The following is a 24,025-nucleotide window of genomic DNA, read 5'->3' on the forward strand; positions in this document are numbered from 1 at the left end:
TCTTTCCCTCTGCATAGTGTTAATGGTGTATTTGTCGGCATTTGCAGGTACTTAAGTAATACAGAAAGCACCCCACCCTTAGGGCCCAGATGCTAAAAAAAAATGAAATAAATGTCCATTTCACTTTTAAAATGAATCTTATAATCAGCATTTAGACCCACATTTTCAGAAAAGCTTAATTAAAGTAATTTTGATCACAATTGCTTAGCAGTTGGGGCTTTTGTATCTTATGCAGTTTTTGTGCCTTTGAAGTAATTTTTCTTTCTAGTAGTGCCTGCTGGTTTCTTTATGGCTGGTTTTAAATTATTTTTCTTATTAAGTTATAATCAAATTGCTTGAGGAAGGAAACTACTGTTTTTTTTTTTTTTTTTTTTCTTGTAGCTTTTAAATGAGAACTGAAATTGGGAAACACTAAGTGACAGTTCTGGTTTGCATCAGAATCAAGGCTAGAGAAGCATCACTCAAAAAAAAATGGAAGATAATTCTAAATTATCTTTTCAAGATTTCTTGCTAAACCTGCAGCTCTGATGTGGTCAACACTCAGCCCATCTCAGTTAGGACTGACCCTGTTGCAAACGTCCCAAGAGTCACCTGTAGCTGGTGCCTCCCTCATTGGCTGGAACACTATAGCATTGCTGTTTGATGCTTAAAATGTCTTTCTACCTGGAGAGTCTGATTCTCTTGGGATACATGAAAAAAGCTTCTCCATTCACCTCTCTCTCTCTCTCTCTCTCTCTCTCTCTCTCTCTCTCTCTCTCTCTGCCTCCCTCCCTCCCTCCCTCCACCTCCTCCTTTTTCTAAGTGATTCCATTCTCAAACTGAGACGATTCTGTGCAGGAAGAGGGTTCTAAGAAGTCTCTTCCTGTTCAGCGTGGACATCAAACTCCACTCCTTTAGTGAACACTGGTGCCCAGTGCTTGTTTAGTGAATATCTTAAGATGAATACAGAGCTCTGTCATTTCCTGGGGTGTCATTGTGACACCCGTGCAGCAACACCGTGTCAGGGCTAGAAGAGTCTTTGTCTACTAAGTCTGTTGGCATTGAGTAGGGCGTGCTTGGGAAGGACCTGTGGAGTGCTTGAACTTTGTGATGAAACAGGTAGGGTACCTGCTGTTGTTGTGTTGAAACAGACTGTTTTCTGACCCAGATTCAAGTGTAGCTAATGGTTTTGGAGATGTGGTCCTCTGCTGCATGGTGTTTCTTATCAAGGGCAAGGTAATTTTTAGGCAAAATATAGAATAGGAGAGAGGATATGCTACTTTGGTTCTGAAATCGGGGGAACCCCAGTTGATGTTTGTTAAAAGGAAGTGTGACAACTCTATATAAAGCTGCTGGCTCGTCATCTAGGGACCTGCCAGGAGCTGCCTTGCAGCAGGTGTGGTAAGTCAAATGAAACCGGCATGGTTTAGAACTGAAGCAACATGGAATCCAGGTGACCCATGGGGGGATCATCCTGACCCAGCGTGGGTCCTGCCTTGGCCCCTGTGTTCTAATACATTTCCCAATTAATACTTATTATAATTTAATACAAAAATCATCTGCTTCTTTGATCAGCAAACAGACTTTCTATCTAGAATCCAGACTTTATAGGATGGCACACCGGAAGACTGCCTGTGGAGAGTTTACAGGAGCAAATGCACAGTTGGAGAAGGTGGATTGACTAATTTTTGTGAAAGACCCGTGTACAGTCTGGTAGTGTTTTCATTTGCATTTTAAACTAGACCATTGTCTATCGGCAGCCTTTGGATGGATAAAAAGACTTCAAGTCAGGACCCCAGAGAGAAAAAAGATAGAGGCGGAAAGATACAAAGTACGGAATCTGCAGAACAACCAGTAGACTGAGCCACTAGACTGAGCTAGAGCACAGCCTAAGACCAGCGGTTAGGAATACAGCAAGCTTCGGCTAAATGATACATTGTAGCCATGCCTGGGTGAATCCAGAGTAACCTACACAAACACACACACACACACACAAGGTGATTGTGCCCATTTGTTTCATCTTAACCACGTTAATACCCATGTATCTTATATAATATACATGTATCTTACACAATCCTGCTGTGTAGCTTAGGCAATGTAGTAAAACTTGTATTTTTAGAAAGCAACACTCAAGATGTTGAGGCAGGAGGATAGTGAGTTGGAGACCTGCTGAGCACCTTGGGTAACATAAGTTGACCCTGTTTCTAAAAATCTAATCAAAAAACTAACAGAAGAAAATTTTTTTAAAATGTTTTTTTCTTAAAAGCAAGCTAGGTCAAGTGGCATGTACCTGTGGTCCCAGTGATGTCAGAGGCTAAGAGAGGAGGTCACTGGAGCCCTGGGGCCTGGGGTCAGCCTGGACAGCATAGCTAGATCCCTTCTGGGGAAGAAAATTAAAACACACTGTTTCCTGTAAATTGGCCCCAATAAATTTATTTTAGTAATTTGAGGAAGAAAATTGATAGCCTGGAAAAGTTTCCATTTCTTTAAAAAACTCCTTTAGGGCTCAGTGGTTAAGAGCATTAACTGCTCTTCCAGAGGCCCTGAGTTCAATTCCCAGCAACCACATGGTGGCTCACAACCATCTGTAATGGAATCTGATGTCCTCTTCTGGTGTTTGTCTAAAGATAACTACAGTGTACTCGTATACATAAAATAAATAAATCTTTTATTTTAAAACTCCTTTAATGTTTGAAGAGCTTCTAGAAAGAGATTTCTGACTGAGAAGGTCTTGGTGTCTTGTCTGGTGTTCTGGAACCTACTTTGTAGACCAGGCTAGCTCAAACTCAGTGATTCCCCTGCCTCTGCCTCCCACGCTCTGGGATTAGATGCCCACGCCACTGCACCCTGCCAGTCTGGTGTCTTTAAACTGTTATGTTGCTTTCCCTTCAGTTTTGAGACCTGTTGGTTTACATTAATTCATTAATACAGACTTTTCCTGTGATTATCCCCATGGGAAAATATATTTACTTTCAACAAGGGCCTACTTTTATTTTCTAAGCAATTGGAGTAATTTATATGGAATATTTTTTAAAACATGGTATATTTTAAAATTCTGATGTTTGATGATAGTTGTAGATTTCCTAAAGTGTTTTAGGCATGATTTTGAAATCACCATATTTGGAGACAAACCTTGTGTCATGTCACCACTGCACTACTGCACCATGCTATCTTAGGACTTCCTGTTTTCTGTCATCACTGGCCATTTGGAATGGAAAGATAGTGTGTACCTATCAAAGGCTCACAAGTCCAGCCTTCCCTGTCACACTGCCTAGTAAGAATTCTGAAACGGTAGCAAATTAGCAACCTTTTTTGACACTTGGGCATTGACATTTTGACTTTATGTATGATTGTAAGAATTAACACCATAGTGGGTAAGGTGACATACACCTTTAATTCCAGCATTTAAGAGAGGCAGACGGGGGATCTCTGAGTCCATGGCTAGCCTTCTACATAGGAATTAAGACCTTGTCTCAAAAAAGTAAATAGAAAAATAATTAATTTTATCTTGAAATATACTTTATCTTTTAAGTATGTCTTTTCCCCTGCAAAACTACCACCTAGCAGATCAATGAATGTATCCTTTTGTTATCTTAGCTGTGCTTTGAGAACTCAGTGTTACTAGGTGGAGGCGGTCTAATTTGAATCAAAGCACAGTAACGTCTTAAGGTACTTACAGATTTTGAAGTTACCGATTCCCTTAAAATATGTGCACCTTGTGATGCGACACAGTGCTGTTTTCCTGGATATTAAGAGTATGGCTTTGAGGCGCTTTAGTGCCTGCAGTTCTTTGTTTTATGTGCACACCCAGTTCTTCCTTGTTCACAGTTTCTGTCGTTTGTAGGTACAGTCTTACCACTGTAGACTTAACAGAATGACTAGGCGAGCTGAAGTCATTGCTAAAGATTTCTCAAGGAGAATTTAGTCTGTAAAAAGATTTTAGGGTTTTGTTTTCCTACTCATAGAATATGGAAAAGTCTTATTTAATCCAAGTACAAGGTATGTAAGTTTTAAGGATTCAAGAAAGTAGCTCACATTATTTCTGCCCCCATACTCAGCATAGAGGACAGGAGAGAGTGACCAGGCTTGCGATTTCAGGAGAGGATGGGGGAGGAAGGACCTCAGGACTGGAGAGGATAGGGAGGAAGGACACAGCAGATTGGCAACATTCCTCTGTGATGCAAAGTGAGCTTTATTGATTGTTCTGTTTTGTTTTGAGTGCTGGGGACTGAATCCAGGAAAAATAAAAAATAAACAAACAAAAACTTTTAAAATTACATTTGTGTGTGTGTGTGTGTGTGTGTGTCCCAGGGCACACATGCAACACAGGCACTCATGGAAGTTGAAGGAGAACCTGTGAGAACTGGTTCTTTGCTTCCACCATGTAGAGCAGGGACTTGAACTCAGGTCGTCAGGAGGACAGTTGAACAGTAGTTTGCATATTTGATTCCTACAACCCCCAGCCATGCTGTGGAGAGCTTTGTTTTTACGCAAGTGTCACCCTCCTGAAAACCTGAAAAGGCAGATGTATAACTACGTAGAGAGCCAAGTTCTGCTCAGGAGTCCTACCTTACCCAGGCTGAAGCAACAGGTAAGCTAGGGATGTCTGCCGGCCTCAGGGCACCGCACGCACCTGCACGCACCTGTGACCTGTGATGCTCCCTCTAAAGCCCAGCGCAAGAGAAGCCTCGGCCAGGAGTTCACACGGGGCCCTCACCTTAGGAGAGTCTGAGATTTTGAAAAACAAGCCTCGTGCTTACTGTAGCACCGGCCCTCTTCTGACTTATGCCTATTCTGCCTGCCAAGGATAGGTGAAAGGTTGGAACACTCTGGCTTTTTGTAAGCCTTAAAAATCTTATTTAGAATGTTCCTCTCTGCAATTATAAAAAGTGATTCTCCAAAGAGAAAAAAAGGTAATTAAAAAAAAAAACCAATTATTTAAAAAAAAAAGCAACTTTTTTTTTCCCTCTCCAAGAAACTTAAATAAAAGCTTATTTGGCAGTCAGGGTCCATGATGCCCTCTATCTATATTGACAAGTGTGATGGATTGGCCATGAAAAGGGACACACTCCAGGGGGACATAAGGACATTTCTAGCCTACCTATGCCAACTACACATTATTTTGAGGGGAAAATGAAAAGACATAATCTACCAGCAATCCCGCAAAAAAGCTCTGGGAAAGTGTTCTCCGGTAATATTTGTATTATTGGTTTCCCTTTCTTTAGTGTCTAGCTTAGGATAACCTGTCTTTACTCTAGAACCTTGTCTCCTTTCCCGAAGCTCCTATCCAAATACAGCATTTGGGATAACGCATTTCAAAAAAGCGCATTAGGTGGGTTTTTGTTGTTGTGTTGTTTGCTTTGTTTATTAAGACAAGGTTCACTGTGTAGCCTGGGCTGGCCCAGAACCAGCTGCGTAGATGCCTGTCTGTCTGCAGATGGTCTGTCTCTTGCCTCCTGAGTGCTGGGTTAAAGGGTGTGCTGCCATGCCTGGCTACCTTATATTTTTATACCTTCAAAAGTTGTTCTTTATATCTCTCTCTAGAATCTTAACGATACTTTTTTCTTTTTTAATTTGGTTTTTTCCGCAACAGGGTTTCTCTGTATAGCCCTGGCTGTCCTGGAACTCACTCTATAGACCAGGCTAGCCTTGAACTCAGAAATCCGCCTGCCTCTGCCTCCCAGAGTGCTGGGATTATAGGTGTGTGCCACCACCGGCTAGGATACTTTTTTTTTAAACATCAGTTTTTGTCCTCTGTGTGCTTTAGAGTGAAAAAGTCCTTCCTGTGGATGAGTTTTCATAGAGTTCGAAGTTAGTCTTGATTTAGAATTAGGTAAAGAAGCCTGTGCTTGGTACTGGAGAGCGTCCCAGTGTGCAGAGTGAGCTGGGAATAGGCTTGCTTATAGGTGTATTCCGTAATGAAATAAAGAGGTGCAGATTGGATACAGGCAGAAGATTATCTTAGGAGAGCAGATGTAAAGGCATTCCTCTGAGATGAGAGCAAAATACTGGATCCTTTGTGACATTCGGTGATCTCTTTTGTGGTCCAGTTGAGGCTGTGAGCAGAGATAGGTGGGTCTGGAGGTGAAGGGTCAAAGTGGAGAGGTCTATGGTTGTGGCTGAAGCTGGGTGGGTACCGGGCTGATTCAACCAGTTGTCATTTTCTGTGGCTGTGTGTGGACCGGCTGTAAGGGATAACGGAGATACGGGTAGTGGGATGTCGCAGACGCTGAGATTTATTTGAGAGTGTCAAAGAGGATATTTTGATGCTCGGTAAGAACCCAAGATGGGATGACACGAACTAAATCGAGCAGCAGACAGTGACGCGTCATCATGGATTTTTGAGACATGAAGAATTATTTGTTCCCCAAATATGTGCAGCCCCTGTTTCTTATTATGTGAGACAGAAAGGTAGTGTTTTTCGGAAGATTAATCTAGCCCTGGAATGCAGGAGAGATTGAGGAGGATATGTGAGGCACTGAGAGCCTTTAATTAAAAGACACTGCCTCTGTTCCTCGTTTGGAAGAGTAGGAGATAAGCTGGCACCGTCTCCACTTAAGTTTTACAATACAGTTAAATTGTTTTTTGCCATATGAAATATTATACTTTACCCTAGTTGAATTAAAGAAATGAATTTTAATTAACTCTAACCCATGCAGGGGAACATATTATGATATACATATATAGGAAAATCTGCCCACTTTGCTGAATAAGTTTGCAGTGCGTAGGCTCGTGAGTGATTCTGGACTCCCTGTGAACTTGATGGTTGATAGAGCCTAGGTAATCTGAATGTTCCTAAGTACGTGGAATTGTGGGGCCACTGCTCACACAGAGCACTTTGTGTAAGGCTCTACCAAGATATCTGATGAAAATTCAAGTCCCTCAAATATAGGCATGGGCCAGTGACAAGTCTTAGCAAATAAAGATGTTGCCACCGAGCATGAAGACCTGAGTTCAATCCTGCGGGCCAGCGTGAAAGGAGAGAACTGATTCCCAAAGGTGTTCTCTGACTACCATGTGTAGTACTTGTGCACACACACACACACACACGCAAATGCATGTGCACACATACCTGCAAATATATATGTGATTTTTTAATTTTAATTTTTAAAAATATTTTTAAAAGATCATTTAAAAAAAAACAAATGTTTTGTGTGAGTTAAAGTCAATTGTTTTTTAAGAAAGGACATGGGCATGCATCGGTGGGGGGGGGGTGTATGCACACTTTAAAGCCAAGACTTGGGAAGCAGAGAAAGCAGATCTCTGTGAGTTCAGGACAGCCTGGTCTACAGAGTGAGTTCTAGGAAAACCAGGGCTACATAGTAAACCCCATCTCAAAGGAAACAAAAACAAAAAAGAAAGAAAATATATATGAAATTTTTTTGGTGATTCTAATTTTATAATATAATAAGTAGTATATGGAATTCAATTGCTATTGGTTATCATCATCATCATCATCATTATCATCATCATCATCATTATAGATAATGGCTGGCCTGGAACTCACTAATGTAGACCAGGCTGGCCTTGAACTCAAAAATTTTCCTGCCTCTGCCTCCTGAGTGCCAGTTTACCAAAATCTAGATGCTACTCTGTGGGGGAGAGGGGCTTTGTGAGCCCCATGACTATGAAGTCCAGGTCAGAGAGCATGTTTGTGGAGTCCCTTCTGTCCTTTTTGGCCATTACTCTGGGGTGGAACAAGGGTTGTCGGGCTTGAGCCCAGTGCTTGTGCCTGCTGAGCCTTCACCACGCCAGTCTTTAAATGCTTCCTTTCCAGTTTAGACTCCAGAAACCCTAGACGGAAGCATTAGGAAACAGTTCAGTTGTACTTGTTTCTGTGATCTGTTGCAGCTCTACCATGGAGGTCTCCAGCCTGGGCTCTTGAGAACTGGCATTGCAGAATTTCTCAATTCTGTAGGTTACAGCAATTATATTGAGGTTTAAAAAAAGAGATAAGGTCCTAGAAGCTGGAGGGGCATTCAAGCAGTTCTGAGCACTGGTTGGCCAAGCATGGCGGTGCATGCCTTTAATCCCAGGGCTCAGAGGTTGAAAGTGTGTACTGCTGTTGGAGAGGACCCAAGTTTGTTCCTAACACCTACATCAGATAGCTCACACTTGTCTGTAACTCCAGTTCAAAGTATCCCATGCCTCTGGACTCTGTGGACACCTACACTCACACACACAAACCTACAGACAGACGAGTAGACGATGACCATCCTCATCATCCTCATCATCATCTTCATCTCTTAGGTTTGAGAGACAGGTGAAATGCTTAATTTTTTGGAGAGAGTTTACAGGATTAGTAGGAAACAGGAAGATGGGTTTAGAGAGGTTATGAAGAGGTGTGGGCTTGGGGACATTGGTGAGTGATGTGCTCTTCAGTTTTACCTGAGGCCCTGAGCTGGAATAGGAGGACCATGCATTGAGAGGCAAGCCCTTTCCATCTGGCCTAGCTGACGCGTGCCCAGTTCCTCTGACAGTTCTTCATCTTCCTATGCTGTGGTCCTGTAGCAGTCCGACCCTCCTTCTCTGGCTCTCTGTTCCTTCATTTCTCATGTGCAGTGTGTCCTTTAAGGATGCAGGGGACAGGCGTCCTGAAGCAGCAGAGTAGTGCGGCCTACTCTCTGCTGACAGGCTCAAGGCAGGAAAAAGGTGGGGGTAATCTTTTTCTCCCCCTTATTTGTTGGCAGAACTGAGGACCGATCCTCCAGCCTTGCACGTGCTAGGCGAGTGCTCTACCCCTGACTTCTCTCTCCAGCCAACATTATTACCAAATGTACCAGCCAGATGTTATTCTACCTCCCCAGAGTGGGCTAGGTCAAGAACTGTCAGGAACAAGGACAGTTTCTGCTCTGACACCATATTAAGACATTGTTACCATATGTCTGCATCTGGTGCTTTTGGGTAGGGGCTGCAGTAGGGACCCAGGGGTCTCTTATACACCAGACAAGTGCTACTGATGAACTTTGTCTATAGCCCTGGCCAATCTGCTGCTCATTATGGACTTGAACTCAGGACAATCCTCCTCCCTTGGCCTCCTAAGTACTGGGATTACAGGCATGTGCTATCACCACACCTGGTTATCTATTATGTCTTTGAAACAGTGTTTTACTGGCCTGGAACTCCTGTGTATCCCAAGGTGGCTCAAACTAACAGCTGTCCTAAAAAAAAAGTCCAAACCAAAAAACGTTTCATCCTTAGGGATACAGAAATCCAAATCTTCCTGAATTGCTGGTAGGAAATGTAGCATGTTTGTCAACACCTGTGGGAAACTGTGTGGCTGCTCCTTAATTAGTTAAACAAAAGTGTCATTCAGCCTTGGCACTCTACACCTGAGCTATCCTGAGGAGAGGAAAACAAATCAGCTTGGTGCTAACCCGCCTGGAATGCTGGCAGCTACAGGTTAGAGGCTATAGAGGCAGGAGTCTGAGGCCATCCCTGGTTACATCGCAGACTCGAGGCCAGAGTGGGGAATATGAGGCCCTGCCTTAAATCAAACAAACAAACATCTGAAAGGGGTTCAAGTGAAAACTTGCACACAAATATCTGTAACAATATTACTCATAATATTACTCATAATACCGGGATGTTTATCAGTTGATGGATGGATACATAAAACGTGGCTCTGTCCTTACAGTGAAGTATTGGGAATCAAAGGAAATGACATTTATATTTGATTATTTGTCAGTTTGTTATGGTGTAAGAGTTGTGCCGTGAGTCATCTGCACAAATAAAGTGTGATACAATATAGCTGTCCCATGGCAGCACCATGATAGGTGAAAATAGTCACAAAAGATGAGGTATTGCATGATCCTATCCATCTATCTATCCATCTATCTGTCTGTCTATCTATTTTTGTTTTGAATTGGGTCTGCCTATGTAGTCCTGGAGTTCCCTTTGTAAAGCAGGCTGGTCTTGAACTCACCAAGATCCGCCTGCCTCTGCCTCCCAAGTGCTGGGATTAAAGTGTGTGCCAACACAGCTGCTATGATTCCATTTATATGGAATGTCTGGAATAGGTGAATGTATGGGGACAGGCAGATTAGTGGGGTTTTTGGTTGGTTGGTTGCTTGGTTTTGTTTTGGATCTCACACTGTAGCCCTAGATTGGCCTGGAACTTATTGCAGCTAGGGCTGCCTTGGGGCCTGTGCCTGTCCCTCTGCCTCACAATGGAGGTTAGTGGTTGGAGTGGTTGTGGAAGGCTGTGGGGGACACTGGGGAATGGGGAGGGATGTGGGGATGTGAAATGAGGGGTCTAAGGGAGGTGAGAATGTTCTAGAACGGATTATACAGTTCTGCCATTTAAGGTGAATGAGTTGTTTGATTAGACTTGTATCTTAGTGACACTGTCACTGAGCCATTTAAATGGAAAAAAATAATATAGAAAACAGTAAAAACCCAGAGAAACACAAAAAAAACAAAACCGTGAGCTTTAAAAAAAAATCCTCTAATTTTATTTCAGTGAAAGCTGAGAGAAAATCACCTAAGTCTATTCAAGTTCAAAATTCACAAACCCCGACTCTGTTGTGGTGTTCCAGGGCTGGAGTCTACACACCTGTCTACAGACATGGGGCAGAATGAACAAGCCATGCCTTTGGCACAACACCACAGCTTATTTCAGGAACACAGATTTCTGCATGGTCTGCAGAGGAAAGTAGCAGAAGAGTTGTATCCCTTGCCATGTCCAGGTTACTGGGGGGGACAGGGAGCTGGTCAGATCCAGACCCCCGGTGTGAACAGTACTGAATTTCTTCAGACTGCCCCAAGTTGACTTGATTTCACTGATATGGTTCTTACTGCCTTATTTGTCAGTTTGTTATGGCTTAAGTTGTACTAAAAGGCACATGCACTCTTTTAAGTGAAATTATAAGTAAAATAATGTCGGTGCTTAAAGAAGCGTGGCAAACATTTTCAGGAGAGTTTTGCAAGAGAAGAGTCTTCAGCATCTCTGTTGAATCCTGAGATTTTACTGCTGAAGAAGTTAAGGATCCCAGGGAATACACATCCTACCTAAGCATTTCAAACAGTTATCAGTCGAGCGTGAAGGAGAGTATAGTTCTCGGTATTTGGAGCCCAGCATTCCTTTCTTACCGGCTTAGTGTTTAGGCCTGTAATGCAGCGCTTTGAACGCACGGGCAGGAGACTCCAGAGTCCAGAGCCAGCCTGGGCAACACTTGGTGTGCTTTTCTCACGCTCCCCCACGCCCTCTGCTCATTCGCTGCCCTTACTGAAAGCTTTTCTTTGCCGCTGGTGTATACTTGTGTTTGTGTCTTAAGCTACAACATCCCAGGATACCAGCTGCATGTCTCAATTCTTTTATCCTTTACTCTACTAACCTTCCTTCCTCCACGTTTCTCCACAGTGAGCCTGGTAGAGTGTGCGTTGTAGGCACTCAGTGAATGTTTGATAAAGGACATTACATTTTCCTCTAGCAGCAATCCATGGGAACTTGGCCCTTAAAATTCATGAGAGCGCCAACATGGAAACGTTGGGCAGTCCTGTTCCAACATGCTTTATTTCCAAAGTCTCAGTGATTGAATTGGGTTTTTATGTTTTGAGGACTCATTATTCCTTCCCTGTTTTTTATTTTGATGGAATGCTGCCAAGTTATGTAGCTTTTGGGAAGATTTTTAAGGTAGATACTTTCAATCAAGATAAGGAAAAGAACATGCCCAGAGGAAATCATTCAGGAAAAAAAAATGCCTTTGTGGCTAGAGGTCTTCAGAATGTATTCTTTCTATTTTCCCTCTTGTGTGTGTGTGTGTGTGTGTGTATGGTGTGTACTGAGGATAGAACCTAGGGCTTTGTACAGAATAAGTCAAGATATCTACCACTGAGCTATTTGCTACCAGATTTTTTCCTTCTTCTTAAACAGAGCCTTGCTATGTGTATAAACCACCCATACTTTGACCTCCCAATCCTGAGTGCTGGAATTACAGGCATGTACCACCACACCCAACTCTTTAGAATTGATCATGTTTTCCTTTCTTTATATTTTCCTTTCTCCTTCCTCCCTCCCTCCCTCCTCGTCCCTTCTCTTTCTCCCTCAATTTCTTTCTTTCTTTTTTTTTTTTTTTTTTGATTTTTTTTTCAAGACGGGGTTTCTCTGTGTAGCCCTGGCTGTCCTGGAACTCACTCTGTAGACCAGGTTGGCCTCGAACTCAGAAATCCGCCTGCCTCTGCCTCCCAAGTGCTGAGATTAAAGGCGTGCCCACCACCGCCAGGCTCTCCCTCAATTTCTATTTTTTTTTTTTTTTTTTTTTTTTTTTTTTTTTTGGTAATTTGTTTGTTTTGAGACCAGGATTTACTCTTGGAACTATCCACGTAGCCCAGACTGACCTTGAACTCAGGATCTTCTTCCTGCCTTTGCTTCCCAAGCATTGAGATTATAGGCTGCATTGTCACATGCAGCTTGCAACTGGTTTTGAGCTAATTTTAGATTAAAAATTTCTTCAGAAGTCAGTAATCATGATACTGTTGTCTTCCCAGTCCACTGTTTCACACCTTATGATCAAATTGTCCATGTATGTCTCTGTTTTTACTTGGTGTCACAAGGCGTCCCTTTAGCTGTTTAGCTATAAAATGTCAGGAGCATCCTGTTAGTAACATTTATTTTTACTAATTTTATTTAAGTCACTAAGCGTGGCCATGCTTGGTGGCACCAGTCCTTCACCCTTGTTCTCAGGCCCTTAACTCACCTTTGTCACAGGCATGGAATCCCTAGGGTGATGTGCTTTCCTGTGTAGGAAAAGCAGTGAGGAATGTCACAAGGTGAGAGCCTTAACCACAACTGGAAGAGACGAAACAGAAAGCTCAGGTTAAAGTTGAGCCTGGCCCAATTCCATTTGTCTTTCTATTTTAGACTGTGACTTAAAGCGCCTACTCTGTCTTTTCTTTGCATTTTAGCACATTCTTTCACTATGCACAGCTCAGATATTTGTAATTACAAATTCAGAGTTTTCTTACATTATGATGTCAGAGAGCAGAATGAGTCTGAGAATCTAATTCACTTTAAACCAGCTATAATATAAGCATTTGGGAATTTTCTGCTTTATTCCAGTCTTTTAGGGACAGAAGTATCCTGTCCTCAAGTTTCCCTTGTCTCTCTGTTTCCCACCAGCTAATATTTGTGGGTTTGTTAAGTCATTGTAAAATACCATCTTATGTAATGTTTTTGTGTTTTACATCCATGTCCTTAGGTAAGAGGCAGTGAAAGTGAGCTCTTAGTGCCATAGTTCTATTGGACAAGCAGAAATTACACCTCTTATGTGCTCTGGGCTGTGCTGTGGTGAGGATTGCAAAAGACGTTCTCTGTTGCTATAAAAGCCTCAGTCCCAGTTGGGCAATAATGGCAGCGCACGCACAAAATGACTTGAAAGAAACCCTACAGCAAGAAAGAAGCGAGGCTGAGATAGAGTATCCGGGATCCTGTAGTACACTGCTTACTCCATTTAAAAACAGCTCTCTGAAGATGTTTCCATATCCACCATGTTAGCTCTGCCTCCACTGTGAAGAGGCCTTCCTAAGGGTAATAGCGCCAGCTTCCCTTCCTGCTTCTCCGAACTTGTCCAAACTCTCCAGTCTGTGGCTCACCGTCTACTTGTTATGGAGTCTTAGCATTCAGAGGCATGGCTGGAGCGCTCTGTGTTTAAGTCCTGATTCTGAGAACAATATGGCCGTGAATGAGTAACCTAACCTGTTATTACTTCAGTTTCCTTATCTAGGGCATGGCCTTGTTAATAACAGTTGCGTAGTGGGATTGCTATGGAAATGCATGAGTGACCGTGAGCACAGCACAGAGTAATCACCACCACACTGTTGGTGTCTCCTCATACTCCGATGTTGTGGTCACCCTTCATGGGGAGTTTCATTATCACTTGTTTCCGTAGAGTCACTCATTTGAACCTAAGTCATCTGGGTGTTATTTGGTGTGCTATATAATATCTGTTCATTTCAGCATGGAGTTACTGTCTTGATGTCATGAGAAAGTGTGCATTTATGCTGTGGCTCTGAGATCCCTGTTCAATTTCTACTCTTTCTTCTTCCCCCTCCGCTCAGATATATCTTTATTCCCCTTGATCAGTTCTCAATTCTGTCTGCATGCTCTTCACTAGCTTGTAAGTCAGCGCTTCTCCAAAAGGAATCCTGTTTGTAAATGATAATAACAATGTGTGTAATGTACCTTTAAAATGCCAAGTATCCTGCTATCACTAGAAAGTCAATGATTTCACAAATGACCAATCAGATAGTTTAATACTATAATACCGTATAAAACAACTGATACTGCCATCTAATGTATCTGCTTGTTTTAAAAAAAAAAAATCTACTGAGAAGTCTGAGAAGATGGCTTAGTAAAGAACTTGTTATACAAGTGTGTGGCCCTGGGTTGGGATCCCAAGAACCCAGACACAGAGCACACACCTGTAATCCAAGAACTTCAACAGTGAAATGGAGGGAAACAGGAAGAAACCCTGAAAGTTCATGGCTTTCCTGGCAGCTACCCTGGCAGCTGCAGTGGAGAGCAAGAGACTTTGTCTTAAGGCAGAAGGTGACAGCCGACACCCAAGGCTGTCTTCTGGTGACCCTCCACATACCATGGTATGTGTGCATCTCTGCACTTGCGTATACAGTCACAGATGGTAGAGGCCAGGAACTTTGAAGGAATGGCAGTTCACAGGGATTAACACTCACTTCAGGGTTCAATCCCAAGTCTGAGGCTTACTACATACGCCTGAGCAGCTTATATATCTTTATGTCTGTTTCCTTATCCATAAGATGGAAAAGATAATAGGGTTTCTATGCAAATGGACTAAAATGTGCACAGAATGTTAGCATGTAGCCAACCCTCATTAAATGTTCAACAAATGTTACATGTTCCAACAGCTATTTCAGAGAACAGAATGGGGGTATTCATCCAGTGGGCTTGAATTTTAACTGCCCCATGGGAGCTAAGAATGAGCCCTTGTATCTGAACAAGGAACCCAAATAGAACACTGGGGCAGAATATGTCACACAGGGCTAGGCTCTTAAAACATGGCTGGTCTTGAAAGCGGTGGGATGGGTTGCAGTGTAGGGGCATGGCTAGTAGAAGGGACAGAGAGCTTTTCTTGTCTCTTGCTGTGCATTCTCTTGAAGAACTTCCTAGAGCATTTGTAAACATGGCTCCTTGCTAAGCTACAAAAGTAGCCCTGGCTAGTAAGTAAGGTGGGATGCCTCGTAAGCTCAAAGCACTTGCGAAGGAGTAACCCTTAACCAGCCTGTGCAAGACACCCACAGACACAGCTACACAGCATAGGCCCTCCCAAGAGGAGGTAGAGAGCATTCACCCTAAGCAAGAACTGGCAGAAGCAACTTAAAAGTGAGCATATGGGGGTGGGGTGGCAGGCAGCATATTCAGGGCAGTGGACAGATGGTACGTGATTAAGGACCCTCCGTGCTCTTCTAGAGGACTCAGGTTCAATGCCCAACTCCCCATGGCAGCTTACAACTGTCTACAACTCCGTTTCCAGGGGATCCGATGTCCTCCTATGGCTTCCTTGGGCACAAGGAATACACATGATGTACAGAAACACACGAAGGCGAAATATCTATACACATAACTTTTTGTAAAAAAAGATTTTAGCACAAACTCTAAAGAGACATCATGAAAGACATGCTAAGCAATGGAGCTCATGGATAAGAGAACCTAAGATGCATCTCACAGGAGACAGGAGAGCAGGGAGAGTCAGGGAGAGCGTCCCAGGCATAGGCTTGAGTTAGGATTGATAAAATGTAAACACTAAGCCCTGAAGCACATGCAGTCCTAAGCCGAGTAAACACAACCAAATTTCTACTTAGAGTGCACAGCAAGGAATGTCTTTGGTCAGGCGTTGGACCTTTCTGGAAAAGCAGAATTTTAGGAATCGCCCTGACAGCCACGACTGCTTACAAGGGTTGTGTTTAATGTTTTGTCTTTAGAGGTTACCTTACCCATTTCCCAAGTGTTATCTGATTCCATTCTTACAACAAAGAGTCAGAGACTCAGCAATCTGAGCTAACGTGACTAAGATTTCACAGCTGGCAAGCAAGGGTGGCCGTCTGTCTGTGTCCCAAGGGAACGCCTCCAAGAACAGAGCTTTGCCTCACACGGACGCATCTTTGCTCTGCTGGTCTCTGTGAATTAGAGAACTCTGTCTTCTCTCCCCTTGTTTTTGAGAGGGTTTCACTTTGTAGTTTGCCCTGACTGGCCTGCAACTTGCTGTGTACACCAGATGGCTAGCCTCCTGCCTCTGCCTCTCAAGTGCACCACCGTGCCTGGCTTCATACTTACATTATTTTTTATTTTTTATATTTATTAATTAATTTTTTTGTTTGAGGCATGGTTTCTCTATGTAACCTGGAACTCACTCTGTAGACCAGGCTGACCTGAAACTCAAAGATCTATCTGCTTACCTCTGCCTCCCAAATGCAGGGTAAAGATGTGTACACCACACCCAGCTAGGACTAAACATTCTTGAGAATAGTTATAAAATGTACCAAACTTTTAAGTTTAGATGAGATATAACATTACCAGTTCTTATTTTTATTGATGCTTTCCTTTAATATTTGAAAATAACCTTTTGCCATTTTAAGGTGCATATGTAGATTTCATTCCTTTTTAATAGGTATTTTCATATATATATATATATATATAAATCATAATGAATCATATGTTTCTGATATATAACTTTTTAAAAAAATATTTCCTTTTTTAAAAAGATTTATTTTAAGCCGGGCGGTGGTGGCACACACCTGTAATCCCAGCACTCTGGGAGGCAAAGGCAGGTGGATTTCTGAGTTGGAGGCCAGCCTGGTCTACAGAGTGAGTTCCAGGACAGCCAGGGCTACACAGAGAAACCCTGTCTCAGAAAAACAAAACAAAACAAAACAAAAAAATTAAAAAAAAAGATTTATTTTATGTGTTATGAAGTACACTGTAGCTGTCTTACACACACCAGAAGAGGGCATCAGATCCCATTACAGATGGTTGTGAGCTACCATGTGGTTGCTGGGAACTGAACTCAGGACCTCTGGAAGAGCAGTCAGTGCTCTTAACCTCTGAGCCATCTCTCCAGCCCTGATAATATGACTTTTTAATGCTTATCATGTACAATGATGTTTATCAACGACATCTGCTACAGTATAATTTCCCTTTTAAAACTTACACTTCAGTACAAAATGCATAACAAGAATATTTGTCTAGACAATAAGAAAACATGACAGTAAATCACGACCATCTATTTCCAAGTGTAAATCATCCTTTGCATGGATTCACCATTGGTAAAGCAATTAAACCTCCCTGCTACTAACACAAAATTTGTATTTCAGAATGATTTGTTTTAATTTTATAACTTTTTGATTTTTTGGAATTATACACACACACACACATACACACACCCTAAAAACATAAATACAAATACAACCTGCTTGGTCCATATAATGTTAACTGTATGTATATGGTCTAGGGGCTTACCACTTGGTATTGTCAACCAGTTGGAGACCTCTTCCCTGGGGAGGGCCATATCTCTCATTCTCAGCATTGCCAGGTTGTCTGTCTAGTGTTGAAGTCCTGTGAGTTTTCCCATGTCAGCATATCTGTTGCTGTCACTCAGGTCTTGTCAGGCAGCCATGTTGATGAGACTTCATGAATGTAGCGCCTCTCGTATTTCTAGAAGAGTCTTACAGCAAACTTCCGTTCCTCTGGACCTTACCCATCTCTCTGCCCCCTCTTCTGTAATGCTCCCAAGCCTTAGCTGCAGAGCTGTCTAGTAAATGTGGACTGGCATTGGACTGGGTACTACATAATCTTTTTTTCTCTGCATTTTGATTTGTTTGTCTTTCTGAAATGGTCTCTGTCTATGGCTAAGAGAGGCTTCTTTGATGTTGGTCGAAAGCTACATTTCACCCATTACATTACACTCATATCTATGGGTGTAAGGGTAAATATTTTGAATATAGTTGGGGATTCCAATAGCCACAACCTCGCTGGCCCCATGCTGGCCTTCCAGTACCAAGCGTGGTTTCCTTCTTGTTCTGCAGGCCTTGAGACTGACTGAGTAGCTGTTAGTTACCAGCAAGGTATGCACGCCACAAGTGACCCTTAGGGTTACTCACGCCATGCTGGGCCTGCTGTGGTTCACAAGCATCATAGCTAGGTGGGCCTCTTGGTTGTTTCCCTCCCTTAAAAGCTTGCATGGGGCCTCTGGTACCGTAAAAATTAGTCCTCAGGGAGGAGGCTTTCTGGTTAGACCAGCCCAGGTCCTCTGTGGTAGAGTTTATTCTTGACATATGTGTTGCTTACTTTTCTTGCTGCCATGATAACATACCTGAAAGAAGTAACTTTACTTTGTTTGTGTGTATATGGTGCATACATGTGAAAGTCGGCCCATCCCTCCTTATCGCTGTGATAAAATACACTGACAATAGTAACTAAGAGGACAGAGTGTTTATTTGGCTTATAATTCCAGGTTACAGCCAATCACTGCAGGGAAGCCCAGATGGGAACTGAAGCAGGTAGGCACATCTACAGTAGTCTAGGGCAGAGAGAGAGAGAGAGAGAGAGAGAGAGAGAGAGAGAGAAAGAAATATGTATGTGCATGCACAGTCCTACTCTGTGTGAGCCAGGGCCCCACCCAGGAAAGGATGCCACCCACACTCAGGATGAGTCTTTCCACATCAATTAAGGCAGTCAACACAGTCTTCCACAGACATACCTACAGGTCACCTGATTAGGCAGTCCTTCACTGAGACTGTCATCGTTATATCAAGGTGACAACTAAAAATAACCATTACAGCTGCTGACCCAGGCTATGCAAAAATAAAAAAAAACAAAAACAAATAAAATAAAAACCAGAGGGCTTGAGTTTGGTTCCCAGCATCTTAAAGTCCCAGCCCCATGGAATAAGACATCCTTTCCTGGTCTCCTCAGGTCCCTGTACACATGTGGCACATGTTCATACAGATACGCATGCACACGTCACACAGATGTACATATAAATGAAGATAATATCAGCTAATTCATTCTCGTGATCTCGGCCTGCTCACAGTGCCGACCCCCTTCAGCCTTCTCTCCCACAGGCCAGCGGCTGAGGCCGCGCACTCCTGGGTGCTCCCCTGCTTGGTTTGCTGGTTTGTTTCTTCTCTTGGCACTTCTCCTTAATATACTGGGGGACACCCACCTCAGTGGCAAGCGAGGCAGCGTCCAGATGTTCTCTCTGGTCTATGCCATGTTAGCATTCTCTGGTTCTGCCCGGAGCTGGGATGGACAAGAAGGAAGATTCTAGACTCATATTCATGGGCCATTTCAGAGAAGGTGGGACAGGTACATCTCGCTGCTGCTGTTTCCTGCCAGATGGCATGGTGAACAGATGGGAGTTTCATCTGTTTCTTGGACAAAGGGCACAGAGGTCCAGAAATGGATGTCACCACTGGGAGTCTGACGCCTCGTGACTTTCAATCCCTACATGAATAATTGATGAATCCCCTATGGTGACATGAAATCTGGCAGCCCCTGGCTCTTACATTCATTCTCATACATTCATTCTTTGGCATTATACTCTGTCTGTGAGTTCTGCATGAAGTCTTTCATGCTGTTGGCCTCGATACTGATTTTCCCTCCCCTGCAGTAAAGCCCAAGCTGGTTTCAAATTCTTCCAGACGGTGTCACACCTGGCCCCATCTTCCCGTCCCTCCCCTTTTCTCCCCTCCCTTCCCTCCCCTCCCCTCCTCTCCCTTCCCCTACCTTCCCTTCCCCTCCCTGCCTGCCCTCCCTCCCTTCCTCTTTCTTTCTTTCTTTCTTTCTTTCTTTCTTTCTTTCTTTCTTTCTTTCTTTCTTTCTTTCTTTCTTTCTTTCTTTCTTTCTTTCTTTCCTTCCTTCCTTCCCTCCTTCCTTCCTTCCTTTCTTTCTTTCTTTCTCTTTTTTTCTTTTTCTCTCTCTCACTCTCTCACTCTCTCACTCTCTCACTCTCTCTCTTTCTTTCTTTCTTTCTTTCTTTCTTTCTTTCTTTCTTTCTTTCTTTCTTTCTTTCTTTCTTTCTTTCTTTCTTTCTTTCTCTCTGTGTGGCGACAAAATCAGATATTCTTGGGTCTTGGGCCGGCTCTTGGGCCAGCTGGTAAAGGCAGATGCCACCAAGTCTGATCTGTAAGGTCCTCCTGGGGCTCCACATGGTAGAAGGGGAGAACTAAATTAACACTCGCAAGTTGTCCTCTGACCCGCACAAGCCGCTGACCTTCCCCCTAACACTAAATATAGTAGACGATAAAATTAAAAAAGATTTTAAAATTAGAGTCTTAAGCTATCCACGTCCCTGCCGTCTCACCCGAGGAGCCCCTTCTGGCTCCTAGGGGGCGTGCCTGCTCTTAGTCACAGTGTTCTGTAGCACAGAAGGAAGGTTGGGACAGAGCCTGTAGATACAGCTTCTTTCCTGTTGAAACATAAACCTGATTCACTTTCAGAGTGCAGTGTGAACTGTTTGGGGTCGGCATGCCTCTTCCCTCGTTAAGTAAATACATCTTGTTCATCAGAGACTGTTAGAGTTGAGTATATCAGCATCTGGGAGCTCAGTCAAAGCTCACTCCACTTCCGGGGTCAGAGTTCAGCTGCCATGTGGAGACTTACTTTGCTTTGTTTGTGACCTGGCCGTGCTTCTTTAATGCTGGCCAGATAGGAGATTTTGGTTACAAAGAGCACTAGGTGTGACACCTGGACTGTGTTCATGCTTCAAAGCAGGCTTTCTCCCAGATTTGGGGCAGGACAAACATGTTCCCCGTCCAAGGTCAACATTGTGTCATTGTTTTTCAAGATAAGGGAAGGCGGACAATGGGCTGCCAGGAGGAAGTGTGCACACTTGCCTGTGCAGACCCTCCAGCTGGAAAGTGATCCCCATTTTAGTCAGTTAGGAGTAGGAGGCCAAGGACAGTTACCCTGCAAACTAAGTTAGAACAAAGTGCTGAAGTTAGGAGGAATCTTAGACCTGCAGGACTAAGATACCATCAGAACCCTTTAGAGCCCTGTGGCTGACGTCTTAAGTCAGTTGTCGGTCTTACGTAGGTTCAGTGTTGCCTGTGTTAGATAAACTCCAGATCCCTAAGAAATAAGATGAAATTTGGAACTGATACCAGTGAGAAAGGAAGATGAGAACAGGTATGGTTGAGAAGGCTTCACTTTAGATAAGAAGAATTTAGCCTGAGGCCAGCCTGAACACAGCCAGCAGACTGGATGACCATGACTGGATGTCATCCTCTCATGGATGGCCATGAGAGGATGAGGGGACAGCAGAGAGCTAGAGAGAGAAGAGAGAAGGCAGAGGAGGCCATGGGAACCAAGAGAGTCCAGAGAGGGCCAGGGCCATCCAGGAGCCAGGGGAAGCACGGGAGAGAGAGAGCAAGTAACCAAAATAACTGAGAAGCCCAGGGTGGGGAGGGGGGCAGGGCAGCTTGAGAAGCGCTGGGAGGAGCCACCACCACAGGACTGAGGAAGGCTTGTCTGGGGTTTCTTTAGGACCTGGCAAACAAGAAGTGGTGTTTTAGAATGCAAGTGTCTCTAGACAGTGCAGAGCCATAGAAGATTGACAGTAACATCTGTGAGATTACTACAGCATGGACACACACACACATTTGTATGAGTGCACACATGCAGAGATATACACCCACCCCCCACATATACCCATGCTTCCTTTTTTTTGGGGGGGGGGATGTTCGAGACAGGATTTCTCTGTATAGCCCTGGCTGTTCTGGAACTTACTCTGTAGACCAGGCTGGCCCCAAACTCAGAAATCCGCCTGCCTCTGCCTCCCAGAGTGCTGGGATTACAGGCGTGCACCACCACTAACTGGCCATGCTTCCTTTTTAAAACATGAAATAAACCAGAGTCAAGGTTTTAGAAATCACATTCAGTTGTCCACATAAAGAAACAGGAAAAAGAATGACTTAAGTTTTGCAGAATGTGGTATAAATGACAGTTGGTGTCACTTTCTGTTAGCCTAGGAGAGCCTGGCATACCCGTTGACTCGTGTCTCCCCTAGAAGGTGAGGATGCAGATCTCTGTGTAGCTAAACTTTGTAATTTGACTGCACCGTGAGACTGATCTGAAGACAGTAAATACCCAATGGAGTAGAATTCGGAATTACGGTAGAATTCATCTCTAAACAGTGTGGATTTATGGAGTCGAAGGCACGCTCTGGACTTACGGTAACACTCACGTGCACCTGGGCCAGTCGTCCCTGCTGCTCCCTTTCCCACCTTGGCTTCTGGCCACCTTCCGGGTGATTCCCAGGGCCCCTCTCCCAGCACACCGCCCCATTTCTTCAGCATGAGCACCTGTGAGTCTGGTTTTGTTTTTGATTCACAACTTTTACAATGTTCCCAAAATATTTTGACATTTGGGTATGAGGAAGTACCCAAAAGGGGCATGCATAATTCTGGGGGTGACGTTCTGAAAATAAACAAGCAGTAGAAGTTAGTTTTAAAGGCATATAACATCTATTTCTGTCCGTCAGTATTTACATTGTCATGTTACACTAATTATAATGTCTCTGCCAGGAAATGCCTGTAGCATAACTTGTATTAGCAAAGATGAATTAGCATGGAATGAGTCACCATGACTGTGACCCTTGTCAGGGCAGTGTCAGAGTGGTATGGACCAATAGAAATACAGTATAGGCTGTATGTGTTATATTGTTTCTAGAAACTACACGAGGAAAAGCCTCTCCTCTTTTTGGTACCTGTTGGGGTGAAACAGGGACTCGGGTAGGGCTGGCTAGCTTAGCACTCTATCCATGTGTAGCCCAGGTCAGTCTCAAACTCACAGCAAACCTTTGCCTCAGCTTCCTCAGTGCGGGGTTTATAGGTGTGCACCAGCAAGCTTAGCTAACAGCCTTTTTTTAAATTTACATTTATTTAGCATGTGGGTGCGTGCTTGTGAGCCTTGAGTCGTTGGCCTTGTTTTGACACAGGGTCTCACTGTGTTACTGAGGGTGGTCTCCAGCTCTCTATGTCGCCAGGGCTGGCCTCAAACTGTGACCCTTTTGCCACCCCTGTTTCCTGGGTGCTGAGATTATAGGTGTGTGCCACTATGCCCAGTGCTTAATCTGTATTTTGATTTCATAAAATGTACTGATGTAAAAGGCTCAACTACAGTGTTCCACATGTGCCCAAGGTTTCCAGTTACTGAATTGATTTCCATTTTAATTTAGTTATGTAAAATGCACATTTCAGCTTCTATCGATTCCTGTTAGTCAAAGCACTTGACATGTATTTTACCACCTTACCTGTTGGATAGGATCTGGCACTGCTTTCTCTTGCTGGTCATGTTCTTGGACTGAATGCCGCCATTGTGTACAGGTGCCGTCCAGTAGACCAGCAATGGAACCTGTGACTTCACATCCGCTTCCTCTGGAGCCACATGTTGAGACTGTCTGTGAGGGAGACTACGGGGAACATTTTCACTACATTTTAGAGAGAGGGGGGACTGAGAAGCATTAGTCTCCTCTATGCGTGTGCACACACACACACACACACACACACACGCGCGCGTGCGCGCACGCGCGCGCGCATGTGCGCGCACTGGGTAAAGAGCTTGCTGCACAAGTGTGAGGACCTGTGTGTGAGTTCCCAGAGCATCTGTGAGAAGCTGAGTGTGGGAGTGCACACCTGTAATCCCGGCACTGGGGACATGGGGACAGGTGGACTGCCTGGGCTTACTGGACAGCCAGCCTAGCCAAGTCAGTGAGCTTCAGCCTCATTAGAAGTCTTTAAACAGGAAGTGGAAGTCTCCACCAGAGTGCCACCCTAGTGGACACGTATTGCGTGCAGCCCGTCAGGCTGGCGAGGGTAACCAAAGTGCCGCGCAGGACCGGGTCTCAGGGACAGTGCACACAGGTGCGAGTGGAACGTGTGGATATCACCAGTCGCTCTGTCACCAAAACGTCAAAGGCCCCGTTTGAGAGGGTGATGTACTCACCCTATGGGAGTCAGAAAGAGAGGCTTGGAGGCTGTGCTGACCTTGCTGCTGGATCCTGGATATCCACCA

At 43.9% G+C, this 24,025-nt stretch overlaps 1 protein-coding gene and 1 pseudogene across 2 annotated transcripts in view; both read left to right on the forward strand.

Annotated features, from left to right (window-relative positions):
* Cnst (consortin, connexin sorting protein) overlaps window positions 1-24,025 on the forward strand; it is an 85,654-nt gene that overhangs the window by 2,442 nt on the left and 59,187 nt on the right. Inside the window, exon 1 of one of the 2 annotated variants that reach the window (XM_052201265.1) lies at window positions 997-1,098. The exons of the other annotated variant lie outside the window; for it this stretch is intronic. Coding sequence (XP_052057225.1) covers window positions 1,090-1,098 — 9 coding nt within the window. The 5' untranslated portion in view covers window positions 997-1,089. Of the gene's footprint in view, window positions 1-996; window positions 1,099-24,025 lie in introns of those variants that run through there. 2 annotated transcript variants of the gene reach the window in all.
* On the forward strand, window positions 8,556-23,996 carry LOC127697730 (40S ribosomal protein S28-like; annotated as a pseudogene).

Source organism: Apodemus sylvaticus, chromosome 12, assembly GCF_947179515.1.
Source record: "Apodemus sylvaticus chromosome 12, mApoSyl1.1, whole genome shotgun sequence".
Taxonomy (NCBI): domain Eukaryota; kingdom Metazoa; phylum Chordata; class Mammalia; order Rodentia; family Muridae; genus Apodemus; species Apodemus sylvaticus.